This window comes from Panthera uncia (assembly GCF_023721935.1).
Source record: "Panthera uncia isolate 11264 chromosome A1 unlocalized genomic scaffold, Puncia_PCG_1.0 HiC_scaffold_17, whole genome shotgun sequence".
Classification (NCBI taxonomy): Eukaryota; Metazoa; Chordata; class Mammalia; order Carnivora; family Felidae; genus Panthera; species Panthera uncia.
Genome location: NW_026057577.1, coordinates 51,642,558 through 51,659,125, shown reverse-complemented (window position 1 = coordinate 51,659,125; position 16,568 = coordinate 51,642,558). Strand labels below are relative to the sequence as shown.

Genomic DNA, 16,568 nt, shown 5'->3' with positions numbered 1-16,568 from the left:
TTAAAAATTAATGAAAACACTAGTTTCCTAAACAATTAAATTCTACTGGAGGTTACTTCAGCATCTGAAAGCACCAGAGTCATTACCATGCCCAACAATCCTTGCACCATAAATACACGTTTATAGAACACAATTCAGCAATAGGTCCACAGACACCTGGATTCAACAACTTCACTTCTAAGAATTTATACTAATAATCACGGTTATGTAAAGAAACTGTAGGATATTTACTGCAGCATTAGCTATAATAGTGAGAAACCAGAAACAACCTAAGTATCCAACCATAGGGGAGTGGTTAAATCAAATAGGTGTCCATACAATGTCGTATCAGGCAACATCACAATTACTGTAGGTGAAATATTACATGACATGGAAACATGTCAATACATGTATATTGCATTCAGAGAAAATGGAGATTACAGAATAACTTTTTTGTGAAAAGAAATTCCCACAGATAGAAAAAAAGAGAATAGGGGCACCTGGGTGGCTCAGTCGTTAAGCGTCTGAGTTCGGCTCAGGTCACGATCTCGCGGTAGGTGAGTTCGAGCCCTGCGTCGGGCTCTGTGCTGACTGCTCAGAGCCTGGAGCCTGTTTCAGATTCTGTGTCTCCCTCTCTCTCTGACCCTCCCCCGTTCATGCTCTGTCTCTCTCTGTCTCAAAAATAAATAAATGTTAAAAAAAAAATTTTTTTTAAAAAGAAAAAAGAAAAAAAGAATAGTACAGTCTACAAGAAATCAGTAATAACAGCAGCTATCTCTGGGTGGTGAAATTAGAGAATTTTCACTTTCCTTACTGTCCCTAAATTTTCTACAAAAAACGGTACTGGATTTTAAATTACAAATAATTTTAAAACAAATGTTATTTTCAAGTATCCTACAACATAAGAGTACGATAGAGCTATCGAAAAATGTAAAATACGTTTCCTACAGAAACTTCTTGATATTAGCCCAACTATTCCCAAACTGTTACCTGTTCACTTAGTACAATCAACACTTGCTGAATTACACATTAAATTTCTACAGCTTACTTCTGACAAGTAGTTCTGATCGTTTTCTCTTCAGTCAGTTCTCTGTTAAATCACGATCTTCTAAGACTCTGTTCTCCCTCAGACACTTCTCTTCCTTAACATAAGGAGTACCACAAACCTGTGATTTGGGTCACTTTTGTGAAAGAAAAAGCCACTAGACACACTGAAATGCTGGGTGCTACAGAAAGCAAAACTGCTCAGCTCAGGTCATGACCTCACGGTTTCTGAGTTCAAGTCCCACATCAGGCTCTGTGCTGACAGCTTGGAGACTGGAGCCTGCTTCAGATTCTGTGTCTCCCTCTCTCTCTCTCTCAAAGATAAGTAAACATTAAAAAAATAAAAATAAAAACGTTACAAAGCAGGAGTGCCTGGGTGGCTCAGTCAGTTAAGGGTCCAACTTTGGCTCAGGTCATGATCTCACAGTTCGTGAGTTTGAGCCCCATGTTGGACTCTGTGCTGGCAGCTCAGAGCGAGCTTGGAGACTGATTTGGATTCTGGGTCTCCCTCTCTATCTGCCCCTCCTCCACTCGCTGTCTCTCAAATATATAAACATTAGAAAAATTAAAGTTATTTTAAATAAATAAATAAAAGTTTACAAAGCAGGCAGGCAGCCTTTAGAAGCTGAAAAAAGCAAGGAAATGGATTTTCCCCTCAAAGCCTGCAGAGTGAAATGCAGCCCTGCGTCCATCTGGATTTTAAACTTTTTTTTTTTTAACGTTTATTTATTTTTGAGAGACAGAGAGAGAGAGCGAGGGAGGGGCAGAGGGAGAGGAAGACAGAATCCGAGTCAGGCTCCAGGTTCTGAGCTGTCAGCACAGAGGCCGACACCGGGCTCAAACCCACAGCTCTGAGATCATGACCTGAGCCGAAGTCAGACACTAAACCGACTGAGTCACTCAGGCGCCCCCTAGATTTTAAACTTCTGACCCCTACAACTCTAACAGAATGAACTTGTATTGTTTTCAGCCACCAAAAAGTTACACAGTGGGTATCTGGAACAGTGGCTTGTAATAAGTACCAAACCTGACAGGTAGCATCAGTACTCATTCCATGATAATGAACTACAGAGAGAGCAACCACAGGTCCCCCATCTGCTCACACCTATATGTCAGTGTGGTGATTAGTATCTGGGCCTGTTTCCTCTCAAGCGTCCCAGAGTAGATCATCAATTAGCTTGATTGCAAACATCACTTGGAATGTACATTTGCCTAGACAGGTCGAAAGTGGAGAGAATTTTCATTTAGCTCCAAAAGCAACTTGATCCTTAACATTCTGATTTCAGATGCAAGAGAATTTGAGGCACATTAAATATAAAAAAATTATTTTCAGTGTTTTGTGGTCGACTTTTTGTCAAAACAATAAAAACCATCATTATTAGTGATTGTACTTAATTTCTAACATTTATAGAGAACTGTTAGAAATACCCAGAGGCCATGATTATCATGTTCCTGCTGTTTTTCTAAATACTGAATTTCAGAACCAATAATTAAAGGATTTGTAAGAACTGGCTTTGGCCAGAACAGTAAACAATCATCCTTCCAGAACACCAACGAACACATTTCAGAATTAACAAGGACTAGGTGACCCCTCCCCAAAAAGATACATTTTTTTCACTACAACATTCAACAATGCCTTCTGGCAGTGCAAAAAAAAGTTTGACAAATTCTAATTTAAATTTTTCCTTGAAAACTGAAAAATACTTTTGTCTCTTTTATTCTTTAAGTACACAGAGGGCTAATTTAGAGATTAATTAGCTGTATATTTCTTAAAATTCTAAATTATTCATGTTATCCTAGCTGCTCTTATTTAGAAGTGTAGAAAAACATTCTCCCTACGAAAAAAGTTATGTGAGATGAACATGTTAAGAAGTAATCACACTGTGGTAATCATTTCACAATTCACATGTATTAAATCATCATGCTGTACACCTTAAACTTACATGTTATATGTCAACTGCGTCTCCGTAAAGCTGGGAAGGGGCAGACAAAAACTGCTGCTTGTTTTGGTAAAACTGTTGTTTTTACTGGATAAACTATGCAATATAAATTATCTTAAGCATGGTGTGAGTGATGACTGTGATTTTTTTTAGAGGCCAAAACACTCCTAAAAAGACCATCAATCTTTGACTTGTTGATGGTTCCTAGCAAAGAAACATTACCTATTCTCGATTAAGAAAAAATTTGTTTTCTGACACGGACATAACTTTTAACTGAAAATATAATTCACTATTTTAAAATACTTACCGTGTTTCTTTCTTGGTTCGAAAATCAGCCCCAGAAGAGGGAGGCCGAGGGATGAGAGAAGTGGGCCAAGCCACGTTGGTAGGTGAGGGGATGTGCTCTGGGGGTGGTCAGCACCCGTCACAATACCAGGGCGTCTCCACACCAACGTGCGGAGACGTTGTAAAGAAGCCTTGTTTATAAAGAGGCCTTAATTGGGTTCAGATGCTTTCAACACCTGTCTCTCAAGGCTGTGTTCTTGAAAGGGCGGCCACTACAGGAACAGTACGCAGGGACGAATGTTCCAAGGAAAGGGGAGGGGTTGTGGAGCCTCCCGCTGCCAGGTCTGGTTAGCAGGTGAACCAGCAGTCAGTCACATCCTCTCAGGGACCTCCTCCAACATCCTTCTGAAAATGCAACCTACTTCCTTTTTTATTCTTTTAATGTTTGTTTTTGAGAGAGAGAAAGAGACAAAGCATGAGGGGTGGAGGAGCAGAGAGAGAGGGAGACACAGAGTTGGAGGCAGGCTCTAGGCTCTGAGCTATCAGCACAGAGCCCGATGTGGGGCTCGAACTCATGAACTAAGAGATCATGACCTGAGCGAAGTCGAACACTCAACTGACTGAGCCACCCGGTGCCCCAAAAATGCAACCTACTTATCTTTATTTAAAGTGCAAATTTATTTAAGTAAGTCCAACACTTATCTTTACACATTTATCTGTACACATCTCAAAAAATTAAATTGACTTCTGATACACAAATGCTGCCTAAAATGAACATCACGCACAATGCTTGAAATATTAATTTTATTAGGAAACCATTTGATAGTTGTATTATATCATTTAATCAGTCACTTAATTTTAATGTGGCCTGAGAACATCAATTAAAATTTGGATTTTTCAACCATTCAATAAACACGTGAGCATCTCCAAGTGCTAGGGAATGGAGATGTAGGCTAAACAGGAGATCCTTGCTCTCAGGGAGCTTACAGTCTAGCAGGAAGGCAATATTAAAGAAATATTTACATTTCTCATAAATACGTAAGACAGAGAAAATGGTTGGTGCTTTTCAAGAGCATCAAGAGATAGTGTCTAACCCAGCCCAGAGAAGTCACGGAGACAAAAGGTAAGTGCTTCAGAGAAAGTACAGGCAGAGGGAACATTAGGTGGTGGATCCTAAAGTGGGAAGGACTGTGTAGGTTCAAGGAGCTAGAAGTCTAGAACAGATGGAGCACCGAGTGTGGGGAAGAGTCAAGGAGATGAGACAGAAGAGGGGATGTGATGGTCACGATCATGGAGGGCATGAGGGGTCTAGTACTTCTACAGGGAACCCGTGAGACACTGAAGCAAGGGAGCAGCATGACCAGGTGTGCACTTAGAATGGTCATCCTACCTCACAGGGATGCAGACGCAAGACTAGCTAAGACTAGAAGCAGGTAGACCACTTCTAAGGCCTTTGGAAGTGAAAGACAAAGATAATGGGGAATTTAAGAGATAGTGAGGAGGCAAAATCAATTGACCCTGATGCCTGAATCTGAGGTTCCTAAAAGACCACCAGTGCAGACATCCAGTAGACCCCTAAGATACACAGGTCTAGAGCTCAGGGAGAACAATGTCGACACAGGAATCATCTGAGTTTAGATGGCTTCTGAAGCCATAAGAAGGGCTGATATGACCAAGAGAGAATAAACCTAACCATGAGTAACATACACATTTAAGAATGAGCAGGGGGGCCTGGGTGACTCAGTTGGTTGAGCGTCCGACTTCGGCTCAGGTCATGATCTCACAGTTCGTGAGTTCGAGCCCCACTTCAGGCTCTGTGCTGACAGCTCAGAGTCTGAAGCCTGCTTCGGATTCTGTCTCCCTCTCTCTCTGCACCCCCCCTACTCGAGCGCTGTCTCTCAAAAATAAATAAAAACATTAAAAAACTAAAAAAAAAAAAAAAAAAAAAAAAAAAGAATGAGCAGAGTGCCAGAGGAGGGGAGCGAGGGCATGGGGAGTTACTATTTAATAACAGAGTTCTGTTTGGAATGATGAAAAGTTCTGGAGATGGATGGTGGTGATGGTAGCACAACCATGTGAATGGACTTAAGGCCACAGAACTGTACACCTAAAAGTGGTTAAAACGATACATTTTATGTTCTGTGTATTTTACCACAATTTTTAAAAAAAGAACAAGGGGATACTTTCATGTTTTGCTAATGAAAAATCAGGACAAATAGTAAAGGGAGTAGGAGAGAAATCACTAGAGGAACAGGGGCAGGGCAAGGGAGACAGAACAAGAAGGGCCAAAGAGGTTGGCAGAAAACCTAAAGTTTCGATCTAGAAGCTAAGGCCAGCACTGCGGGGAGGAAGTGTTCAAGTGCACTGAATGCTTCAGAGAATTCAGTCAGATAAAGTCAGAAAAGAACCCACTGGTTTCAGCAACATGGAGGTAAACCTTGAAGAGGGTATTGGCAGGGGAAGGCAATGAGGAGAAGGATGGAGAGAGAATGGGTAGAAAAGAGAGCCCCAAATGCAGACAATAAGTGTGACTATTAAGGGAAGGAGTAGTGGCTAAAAAGACAAGTAATTGATGCTTTTAAAAATTGTGTGTGTTAAAATATCATCATGTGTAATCAGCAAAACAATCATTTCAGAGGAAAAATGACTATTAATAATCTCAAACATACCTGCAGTGTATAGGTTATGGGACTTTCATGCTACTTGTGGGTTAGAAAGGATAACTTAAGTTATTCTCTTCAGTTTATGGGTGGTAAAGCTGAGTCACAGAAAAGTTTCTCAAAGAAAATAGACAAGGAATTGAAGTTTATCAAATAAATATCTTCACTGATTTTTGTTTACTGTAGAAAAGTACGATGCACTGTGTTAAGAAAACAATTTTACCATAATAGCCACATGTTGGAAAAGTCTAAAATTTTAAGGCTACTGGTATGTCAATTTTGGTACATATTCAATGGAAGATGCTTCACACTCCAGTTACATCCTCAAGATGCTGAAGTCAGTCTTCTGGATTGGTGCATTGAGGGCTGCACTAATACTGAGACCCAGGACCAGTCTGGTGTCCATGGGATCAATAATCCCATCATCCCACAGCCTGATAAAAGAACAAAGCAAAAGTTATTAGGAATCTACCACCAAACTACCATTTATATAATTTATGCCCAGAAATGCTGAGGTTTTTCTTCAGGTACCATGGGGATCTACCAATGAGTTTCTGGGTACTACATTCTCACAACTGAAATTACATTCTTCCCAAAGAAAAATGACAGGACTTTGATCCCAGGCCCTCAAAGAATGTCAGAGTGAGCTATGGTTTTGGGAACTGCTTCCAGAAACCACAAAATAATCCTTGATTTTCAAATACTTTTACTTATTTCAGGAAAATGTTTCCTGTTCTTCTGCCCACATAAATATACAAGTTGATGTGTTCCTGTTATTAATATGGAGAGACACATGAACCCAGGTAATGATCTCAAACCAAAGTCTCTACTGGAAAAGGTGTACTCCCCCAAATTCCCAAACTTTTAAGAAACTACAAAAATGACTGAATAGACTTCACTATTTTATTAAAGTATCTTCAATGTAAGTTCTTTGTCTTTTGCTACAATAGGAAAGTAAGTAATAGCTTTAAGCTGCTTTCAAAAGAAACTCTAAAGTACAAATCTGCTTTTCACTGACAACCTCAGTTTTACAAAAAAGATGAATGAGAAATACTGTTTTTTAAAGGTCATTAGTAGGTGGCTGTTTGGCTTTCTTTAAACAAACTGCTTTCAGTATCTAGACAATAGCATCAATTATTAAACCATACTTAGATCGACAGACCATGAATCAAATCTTTGCTCATAAAACATTCATAATGGGGACCCTGAAGTAGCAACAGCCAGTAAGAAGAGGCCACTCCTGTCATGTGTAACCAGGTCAGTTGATTACACCCCCTTCTGACGCCAACAGCAGAATAACGCAGCAAGCACAGTGAAGCCAGGCCTGCTTCGTGATGGTCATTAACAAGAGTGCTCCAGGTAAAAGGCCCTAATCAAATGCCTGAAGAAGTTCTGATTATAAAAAGAACTGAGCAGAAGAAACTGGCATGCTGCACACGTAACAATGAAGGACTGAGAGAAACACAGAACGTCATTATCCGCGGTAGCAGATAATGAAAGAGGTCTCTGAAAAGACAGAGCCAACCATGGTAGAGCCAAAACAGACCGCACAAGTTTACTGGTAGGCTGAGATTCATGAAATCCAAGGAAGGTGCCATGAACTGGCTTGAAAATCCTTTCATCTTGTAAAGAAAACTGCTGACTCCATGCCACCAAATGTTTTAACAGAAAGGCCTAAGCATCTATGAATTAACAACAACAACAAAAAAACACCTTAGTGTTTTTTGATATTTGTTTCCAGAGATAAATACATCTGGGCCATTTGCTCCCCTGCCCTGAATACAGCCTATTAAAATAATAATACTAATGTAAGTATGAAAACAATAAACGATTCAGTCTTTCTCAAGAGATGACTTAGCCAGGGCTGAAAAACAAGTGAATGGCTCACACGAGATACGTTATTTTTCAAAGTTTAATATTTCAACTGTCCTTGTGCATTTCACTCAAAATCTGATGTAGAAACAAAAACAAACAAGAAACTGTATGTGAGCCAATTGCACCAACTGCAATTGGTGCAAGGAATAACCTTGCACCAATAGGAATAAACCTAACCAAAGATGTAAAAGATCTGTATGCTGAAAACTATAGAAAGCTTATGCAGGAAATTGAAGAAGATATAAAGAAATGGAAAAACATTCTGTGCTCATGGGTTGGAAGAATAAATATTGTCAAAATGTCAATACTACCCAAAGCTATCTACACATTCAATGCAATCCCAATCAAAATTGCACCAGCATTCTTCTCGAAGCTAGAACAAGCAATCCTAAAATTCATATGGAACCACAAAAGGCCCCGAATAGCCAAAGTAATTTTGAAGAAGAAGACCAAAGCAGGAGGCATCACAATCCCAGACTTTAGCCTCTACTACAAAGCTGTAATCATCAAGACAGCATGGTATTGGCACAAAAACAGACACATAGACCAATGGAATAGAATAGAAACCCCAGAACTAGACCCACAAACGTATGGCCAACTAATCTTTGACAAAGCAGGAAAGAACATCCAATGGAAAAAAGACAGTCTCTTTAACAAATGGTGCTGGGAGAACTGGACAGCAACATGCAGAAGGTTGAAACTAGACCACTTTCTCACACCATTCACAAAAATAAACTCAAAATGGATAAAGGACCTGAATGTGAGACAGGAAACCATCAAAACCCTAGAGGAGAAAACAGGAAAAGACCTCTATGACCTCAGCCACAGCAATTTCTTACTCGACACATCCCCAAAGGCAAGGGAATTAAAAGCAAAAATGAGTTATTGGGACCTCATGAAGATAAAAAGCTTCTGCACAGCAAAGGAAACAATCAACAAAACTAAAAGGCAACCAACGGAACGGGAAAAGATATTTGCAAATGACATATCGGACAAAGGGCTAGTATCCAAAATCTATAAAGAGCTCACCAAACTCCACACCCGAAAAACAAATAATCCAGTGAAGAAATGGGCAGAAAACATGAATAGACACTTCTCTCAAGAAGACATCCAGGTGGCCAGCAAGCATATGAAAAGATGCTCAGTGTCGCTCCTCATCAGGGAAATACAAATCAAAACCACACTCAGATATCACCTCATGCCAGTCAGAGTGGCCAAAATGAACAAATCAGGAGACTACAGATGCTGGAGAGGATGTGGAGAAACGGGAACCCTCTTGCACTGTTGGTGGGAATGCAAATTGGTGCAGCCGCTCTGGAAAACAGTTTGGAGGTTCCTCCAAAAATTAAAAATAGACCTACCCTATGACCCAGCAGTAGCACTGCTAGGAATTTACCCAAAGGATACAGGAGTGCTGATGGAGAGGGGCACTTGTACCCCAATGTTTATAGTAGCACTCTCAACAATAGCCAAATTATGGAAAGAGCCTAAATGTCCATCAACTGATGAATGGATAAAGAAATTGTGGTTTATATACACAATGGAATACTACGTGGCAATGAGAAAGAATGAAATATGGCCTTTTGTAGCAACATGGATAGAACTGGAGAGGGTTATGCTAAGTGAAATAAGCCATACAGAGAAAGACAGATACCATATGGTTTCACTCTTATGTGGATCCTGAGAAACTTAACAGGAACCCATGGGGGAGGAAAAGGAAAAAAAAAAAAAAAAAAGAGGTTAGAGTGGGAGAAAGCCAAAGCATAAGAGACTCTTAAAAACTGAGAACAAACTGAGGGCTGATGGGAGGTGGGAGGGAGGAGAGGGTGGGTGATGGGTATTGAGGAGGGCACCTGTTGGGATGAGCACTGGGTGTTGTATGGAAACCAATTTGACAATAAACTTCATATATTAAAAAAAAAAAAAAACTGTATGTGAGCTTACCATTTACTCTTTTCTCTTAAACCTTTTTTTAGGGTTTTCTATTTCCTCTTTGCTTCTACTGGCTACTATCTAAGTCTGTTTAAGTGATGGTAACAAGAACATGTTTATGTCTCAAAGACTATAAAATATTTTCATCTTAATTAAATGAATCAATGACCCACAACAAAATAGCCCTGCAAATCAGCTTACAAAAATACATATTAACAAGAAGAGAAATAGGCTTTTTAAAAATGCCAAATGGTACCATTTTCATTCCGAAAGTAATTATATGCTCTTGAAAATAAGTATGTTCAGCCTCTGTACCCAAAGTGCCAGGAGCAGTACCCGCCACGAAAGATGTGCTGATGACTGAAACGGATTCTAATTTTTTTCTTTTCTCCTTCCTCTCCAGTTTGCCTTCCCCAGTAAATGACACAAATCACACCATAACCTAATTTTAAAAGACACAAATAGTTATTTTCTTTATTCCATATGCCCAAGGGATAAAAGGAAGATATGAAGCTTAGATTATTCTTCAGAATGAAGAACATTAAAGTTGCTGAAAACAGAGGTCTGAATGCACACACGGCAGCAAGTCTGCAGCCCGGGCAGGCCACGATGATTTATGACCTCATTAAAGGCTGTAAGAAACAAACAGAACCAAGAGTTGCAATGGTGTGTGAGGTGATTACTTGGTGCTGACACGCAGACCCTGGCTGTGAGTAATCACCTCCTCAGTGCACAAGCACACTCGTTATCAAGTGCCAAAACGTGTTCAACAGTTCAACCAAAGTCATCTTTAAAATAGGAGTAAAAACAAAATAAAGACAGGGGCATGGCAGGAATCCACGTATTTAAGCAAAAACTATAAAAGAACGAATTCCTGAAAATGATACAGCCAGGATTATAACTCTTAACTTTTTAGCCCCTGCAGGCCCAGACACCTCATTTAGAAGTGGGAGAAGGAAGGGGGCGCCTGGGTGGCTCAGTCGGTTAAGTGCCGACTTCGGCTCAGGTCATGATCTTGCAGTTCACAGTGAGTTGAAGTCCTGTGTCAGGTCTGTGCTGACAGCTTAGAGCCTGGAGACTGCCTCTGATCCTGTGTCTCTCCTCTCTCTCTGCCTCTTCCCTTTTCATGTGTTCTCTATCTCTCTCTCAAAAATAAAATAAACACTAAAAAAAAGGCGTGGGGGGGGGGTGGTGGTGGAAAGAATGGTGGAGAGTTGTGGAATCAGACCAATGGTAATGGTCCATAGCCCAGCCTGGGAGAAGGGGTGGGATTTCTGCAGCAGGTACTCCCATTATAGAGACAATAATACAAAATTATGTGCGGCCAAAAGTTGTTTTCTGGTTCCTACAAAGGCCAGACCAACCCAACTGCCTGTATCTCTGTAAAGCTGCTGCCCTTACAGCCCAGACGCACCCACCAGGAGGTATCAGAAGGTACTTTTTCCCTGGCTCCCACCTTGCACTGGAATAGTAAGGGTTTCCTTCCTCTTCAAACTTCTTAATGATTGGCTCTTTTAAAGCTGCTTCATCCGCACTGGAGAACTGAAAGAAAAGGGACCATGAATGAATCCACTGTACTAAAGCAACAGATCCACTCAAGAGAACCTCAAGAAAAAAGGGGTGACCGTTTCTTGAGTAATAATGTCACAACCACCATCTGCACAGTGACATATATAGATGACAAGTGATACTTTAGCACACATGATCTCACCTGAGACATGAGTGCCAAACTGGTCCACCATTACATCTCACTTGTCAGAGACAACTTCCTGAGGCGGTTTAGTGTAAGGTTCAAAACCAAGGGGATCGCAGGGCACCTGAGTGGCTTAGTTGGTTGAGCATCTAACTCTTGATTTTGGCTCAGGTTGTGATTTCATGGTTTGTGAGATCGAGCCCTGCAATGTGCTCCACGCTGACAGTGCGGATCCTGCTTGGGATTCTCTCTCTCTCTTTGTCCCTCCCCTGCCCTCCCCGCCCCTCAAAATAAGTAAACTTGAAAAACAAAAACAAACCCAAGGGGATAGAGTATTCTAGCAGGGCCTAACAACGGATGTGAATTATACAAAATGTAACAAAAGGGCAATTTTACATTTAGCAGCTTCTGTTGGACATGGACCAGTAGGAGATTGTTGTGGGTTTTTTTGTTGTTTTTTTTTTTTGTTTTTTGAAACAGAGAATGGTGGGTATAGGCAGAGAGAAGGGGAGAGAATCCCAAGGAAGCTCCACACTGTCGGCACAGAGCCCAGAGTGGGACTCCATCTCACAACCATGAGATCAAGACCTCAGCCGAAATCAAGACTCGTATGCTTAATCAACCGAGCCACCCAGGTGCCCCGTAGGGGATTTTCATTCAAAACAGCTAAATTTAAAACAATTTTAAAGTTTAAATGGGTGAAATATCAATCACCACTTGAATAAACCCAAATAGCTGAGAGATATTTTCCTCTAATTAAAAATTTAATGGCTTGCCCACCAGTATTGCCAGAAACAAGCGATAATTAATTCAGTTGCAAAAATCTTTATGCAAACCAATTTTGAAACCCTGGAAAGTGTTTTCAACTTAAAAAGTATTTCACACCAAAACAAATGACTTATTTCAAATAAATCCAACCTTCTTTTATGTACTTTCATAGTTTAGTATCACTTATATGTCAAGAATTTGGGGAGAGAACCACTAAAATCCTATACTTTCCTTTCATACATAAGAATAAATGAATTCATATATTTGTATATCAATCAAAGAACAACTACTTAATAAAAGACTACCATACTGGGCTAGGGTTAAAGATAGGTCTTTAAAATATCAGGTAGAATTTCACACCTCTGATGCCTAACACACAAACACACAACAAACACAAGAGTAAACCTCTCATTTCACTTGGATACTCATCAGTACGGAAATGAAAAGGAAACTTCAGTTTAAGTCTGCAGAATTCCTGCTGCTTGCAAAAGACAACTGAGGATGTGAAGCATGAGTAGGATGCATTCAGGGAGGCAGGAGCCACCCCTCATGCTTATCTTATCCCCATTCCACAAGCTAGGCAGTTGACCAGATGATCCTAACTGGCAGGAATGAGAACCTTAGAAGGCAGGGCCTCCTCCATGTTATGCCCTGTTATGATAAAACAGGTCAAGTAAACAGTTCCAAGAACACGCATCAATCATTTTAAGGTTCGGGGCTTATGCAAAGTAGTAGTATAACTAATAAAAACTAATGCACAACTTCAGAAGAATCTCTGAGACACAAAAAAAGAATCCATTCTCACAACAACTGTTTGCAAAGAAGAATTTGCCTTAATAAATTATTCTGTTGTTCACTCAACCCTCAGATTATAAGCTGTCCGCCCCCAGACTGTCAGCTACTCAAGGGGCAAGAACCTCACATTTTCTCCAAGTCATGTAAACCTTCTAAGGTGCTTGAGCACTCTGTACCCTGTGGAGTACGCAGCCAGTACCTTTTGTGTGATGTTGCTGTCAAGACCTAAAAAACAATCGCTTAAAAGTACCTACTATTAACATTTAGAAAACTAAAAGCAGCCACTTGCTGATGTGCCTTTCATCAAGTTTCCAGCGACCTTTCCATTTTTCATTTATATGTGCACAGTATAATAATGTTACTCAATTCTCAATTAAAGGACCGGGCCCTCCCACTCAAGGACAATCTAAGAGAGAAACTGGAAAAAACAAAATTCTGCTGCTTTAGGTCATAAAATCAAAGAAGTAAATCGCATTTATTTAAATCTCACTAACTGCAAATGACTAAGAACCTAAGATCCTTATGCCTCAGACCAGTGTCTGAGTTTCTCGAGTATTTTCTTGGAAATTCTGAAAAATTACAACAAGCAACCTCCAATAAAGTAGCTCTAACAAGAGAGACAGAGCATATGGAAGTCCAAATTGCTGACAGTCAGCATCTTCTAAGTGAAGCCAGGCCCTAACCCGCGAACACTGAGAGGTTCTGGGCGCGCTGCTCCCTGGCTCAGCCAAACCCAGAGACACAGAAAAAACAGCATTTACTTGTTTCCCTTCACGTGCTCTTTGGTCCTTTGCTACTGTGGCCAACACATTGGCTGCCTGCTCTCCTCCCATCACTGAGACACGAGCGTTTGGCCACAGGTAGAGGAATCTTGGGCTGTAGGGGGGGAAGAAAAATGATCAAATTAATTCACTGTACAACACAGAGGTTTTCACAGGCCTGTGATTACCTCCTAAATTAGTGGTTCTTCATTCCAGCTGTGTATTCCAAGGGCATTTTTTTAAAAAAATCACGCTTGGAACCTACCCCAGACGAATCTCCAGAGGTGTGTACTGAGTGTAGTTGGGTTTTTAAGTTCTCCACATGATTCTGATGTCTGTTTTGATAAATTTTATTTATCCATTTCATGTCAATTTACTGGACATAAAAATATTCAAAATATCCCCTTATTACATGTGCTTATGTCCTGTTTTCCATTCCCGATATAAAGTCTTTTTGCTTTATTTTTTAGTTTTACTAGGAGACGATCAAATTTGTTAACCTTTTTAAACAAACAAGTCTGGGCTTTCCTGATTCTTTTATCTTTACGATGTTTGCTCTTTATTGTGTCCTGTTTTCTATTTTCTTGTGTTTAATAAGCTGTTCTTCTTCACAGTTCTTGAGCTGGCAGCCTGGCTCAGTGATTTTCGGCCTGACTTTCTTTTCCAGTCTACGTATATTTACATCTAGTACACACCTTCCTCAAAGCAAGACCTTAGCTGCATCACATAAATTATGACATATGGTATTTTCATTATGAGCCATCGCAAAATATTTCCTGATTCCCATTGTGGATTTCTTCCAAGTAGCACGTTTAGTCTTAAATTTCATTTCACTCCTCCAGATGATACAAATTACGGTATAACTGATCAAAATGTGTGAATGCCATTCTATGTTTCAAATAAACCTGTAACAAACTGACCATTTATAAATATACTTGAAGTGTGATTCTTTCTTCAGAGAAAACCATGACAATCACCTACCTATATGCTCTGCCACACATCCCATAGTTTCCAGCCCCATAAGATCCCCCAATGATGACAGTTATCTTAGGCACATTGGCACAGGCTACAGCAGCCACCATCTTGGCACCATCCTTGGCAATTCCTTCCGCCTCATAGTCTCTACCAACCATAAATCCTAAGGGAAAGAACAGAAAAAGAGCCTCTGGATGTAATGGAATTTATGTGCAGAAGTCAAATCCAACATCTTGTCAAACTGTATTTTACTACAAAGCCTCTCACTGTAACAAAATATTTACATGTGAAATATACACCCCCAAAAAGTTTGCTTAAAAAGATAAAATAAGGGGCACCTGGGTGGCTCAGTCGGGTAAGTGTCCAACTTTGGCTCAGGTCATGATCTCGTGGTTCGGGGGTTTGAGCCTCGCGTCAGGCTCTGTGCTGACAGCTCAGAACCTGGAGCCTGCTTCGGATTCTGTGTCTCCCCCTCTCTCTGCCCCTCCCTCACTCACACTCTCTCTCTCTCAAAAATAAATAAACATTAAAAAAATTTTTTTTAAAAAGATAAAATAAAACTGCTCTAATCACTTCTAAAATTTTCCTTAAAATGGTTCATCTGGATGCACACACAGCTCTCAAACAAGATCAGGATGCCAGGAGTTTACCGTCAAAAATTCTCCCCAAACAGCAGTCGGTGATGAAGGACTGTGACACAGCAAGCTCAGGACGAAATGCTGTAGCAAGCCGAACTACAAGGGCTTCCATATTTCCTGACCTGGTTTAATATATAAACTGTTCCTTCTGAAACACTGCTTTAAAATTTGGATGAAATAAAAAGATAGATGTTTCAAAGATGGTAAGAGCCCCCCACCAGTGACTCAATAGCATGGTGGAAGAATTTTTCACAGCAACTACAGCATTCCTGTGCTTCCTCAAGCTCCTGGCCATGGGAGACTGCTCTGCAGCTGCACTGGGCCCTCCAGGCCTTGGGCTCCTTCCTGCTCACCTCACAAAACCCAAGCCAGGCTTCATGCGTCTCCCTCCCCAGCCGTCCACTCACTTGTCTAACTGGCTGTCACTGTTTTTGTTTTGCAAGTCCCCGGTAATCAAGTCATCCGATTCCATTCAGTTTTTATGGGACAGCTATCCAAGCTGCAGACACAGCGGTACCGACAGGACAGCCCTCAATCTTGCCAGGCACACTGTGCTTCCCTGGGACCCCTGTGAACAGGGCCCTCTCAATAGCTCAGAGCACCTCTTCCTGCCTTGTCTTGATTTCCTGAAATATTCCACAGTAGCTAGCTCAAATATCAGCTACCTTCAAGCTCTCATCCCTCACCCAGCACCCCACCGCTTTTCTATTCCCTGGAGATGATTTTGCCTTCAAAAATAGGATTCCACGGGGTGCATGGGTGGCTCAGTCAGTTAAGTGTTTGACTCTTGGTTTTGGCTCAGGTAACGATCTCACAGTTCATGAGTTTAAGCCCCACATCAGGCTCTTAGGTGATAGCACAGAGCCTGCCTGGGATTCTCTGTCTCCCTTTCTCTCTGCCCCTCCCCTGTTCACTATTTTTCTCTCTCTCAAAATAAATACCATAAACATTATAAAAAAAAAAAAAAAAAGATTGTGCCACCTCAATTGTCTTTCTCCTAATCCTTCCCAGCATAAAAAACAACATAATCATGTTCCCTTCCTTCCTCTCCTCTCATCTCTTTGGAAAAAAATCAGAGTTCCTCAAAGACTGTCCCTGAGCCCTCTTGTCTTCTTTCGGGGGTGTTCTCATCTCTTCCCACAGTCTTAAATAACATCTACATATTCTGAGGATGCCTATATTTTTATATGCAGCCAACACACGTCCTCTGTGTTCAAGATTTT

At 40.7% G+C, this 16,568-nt stretch overlaps 1 protein-coding gene across 1 annotated transcript in view; it reads right to left on the bottom strand.

The window, feature by feature from the left end:
- Positions 1-4,035: 4,035 nt before the first annotated feature.
- MCCC2 (methylcrotonyl-CoA carboxylase subunit 2) overlaps positions 4,036-16,568 on the bottom strand; it is a 71,985-nt gene continuing 59,452 nt past the window's right edge. Inside the window, exons 14-17 of the mRNA XM_049649586.1 lie at positions 14,714-14,870; positions 13,733-13,847; positions 11,172-11,257; positions 4,036-6,342 (exon numbers count right to left, since the gene is read on the bottom strand). Of these exons, the coding sequence (XP_049505543.1) occupies positions 6,225-6,342; positions 11,172-11,257; positions 13,733-13,847; positions 14,714-14,870 (476 nt within the window). The 3' untranslated portion in view covers positions 4,036-6,224. The remainder of the gene's footprint in view (positions 6,343-11,171; positions 11,258-13,732; positions 13,848-14,713; positions 14,871-16,568) is intronic.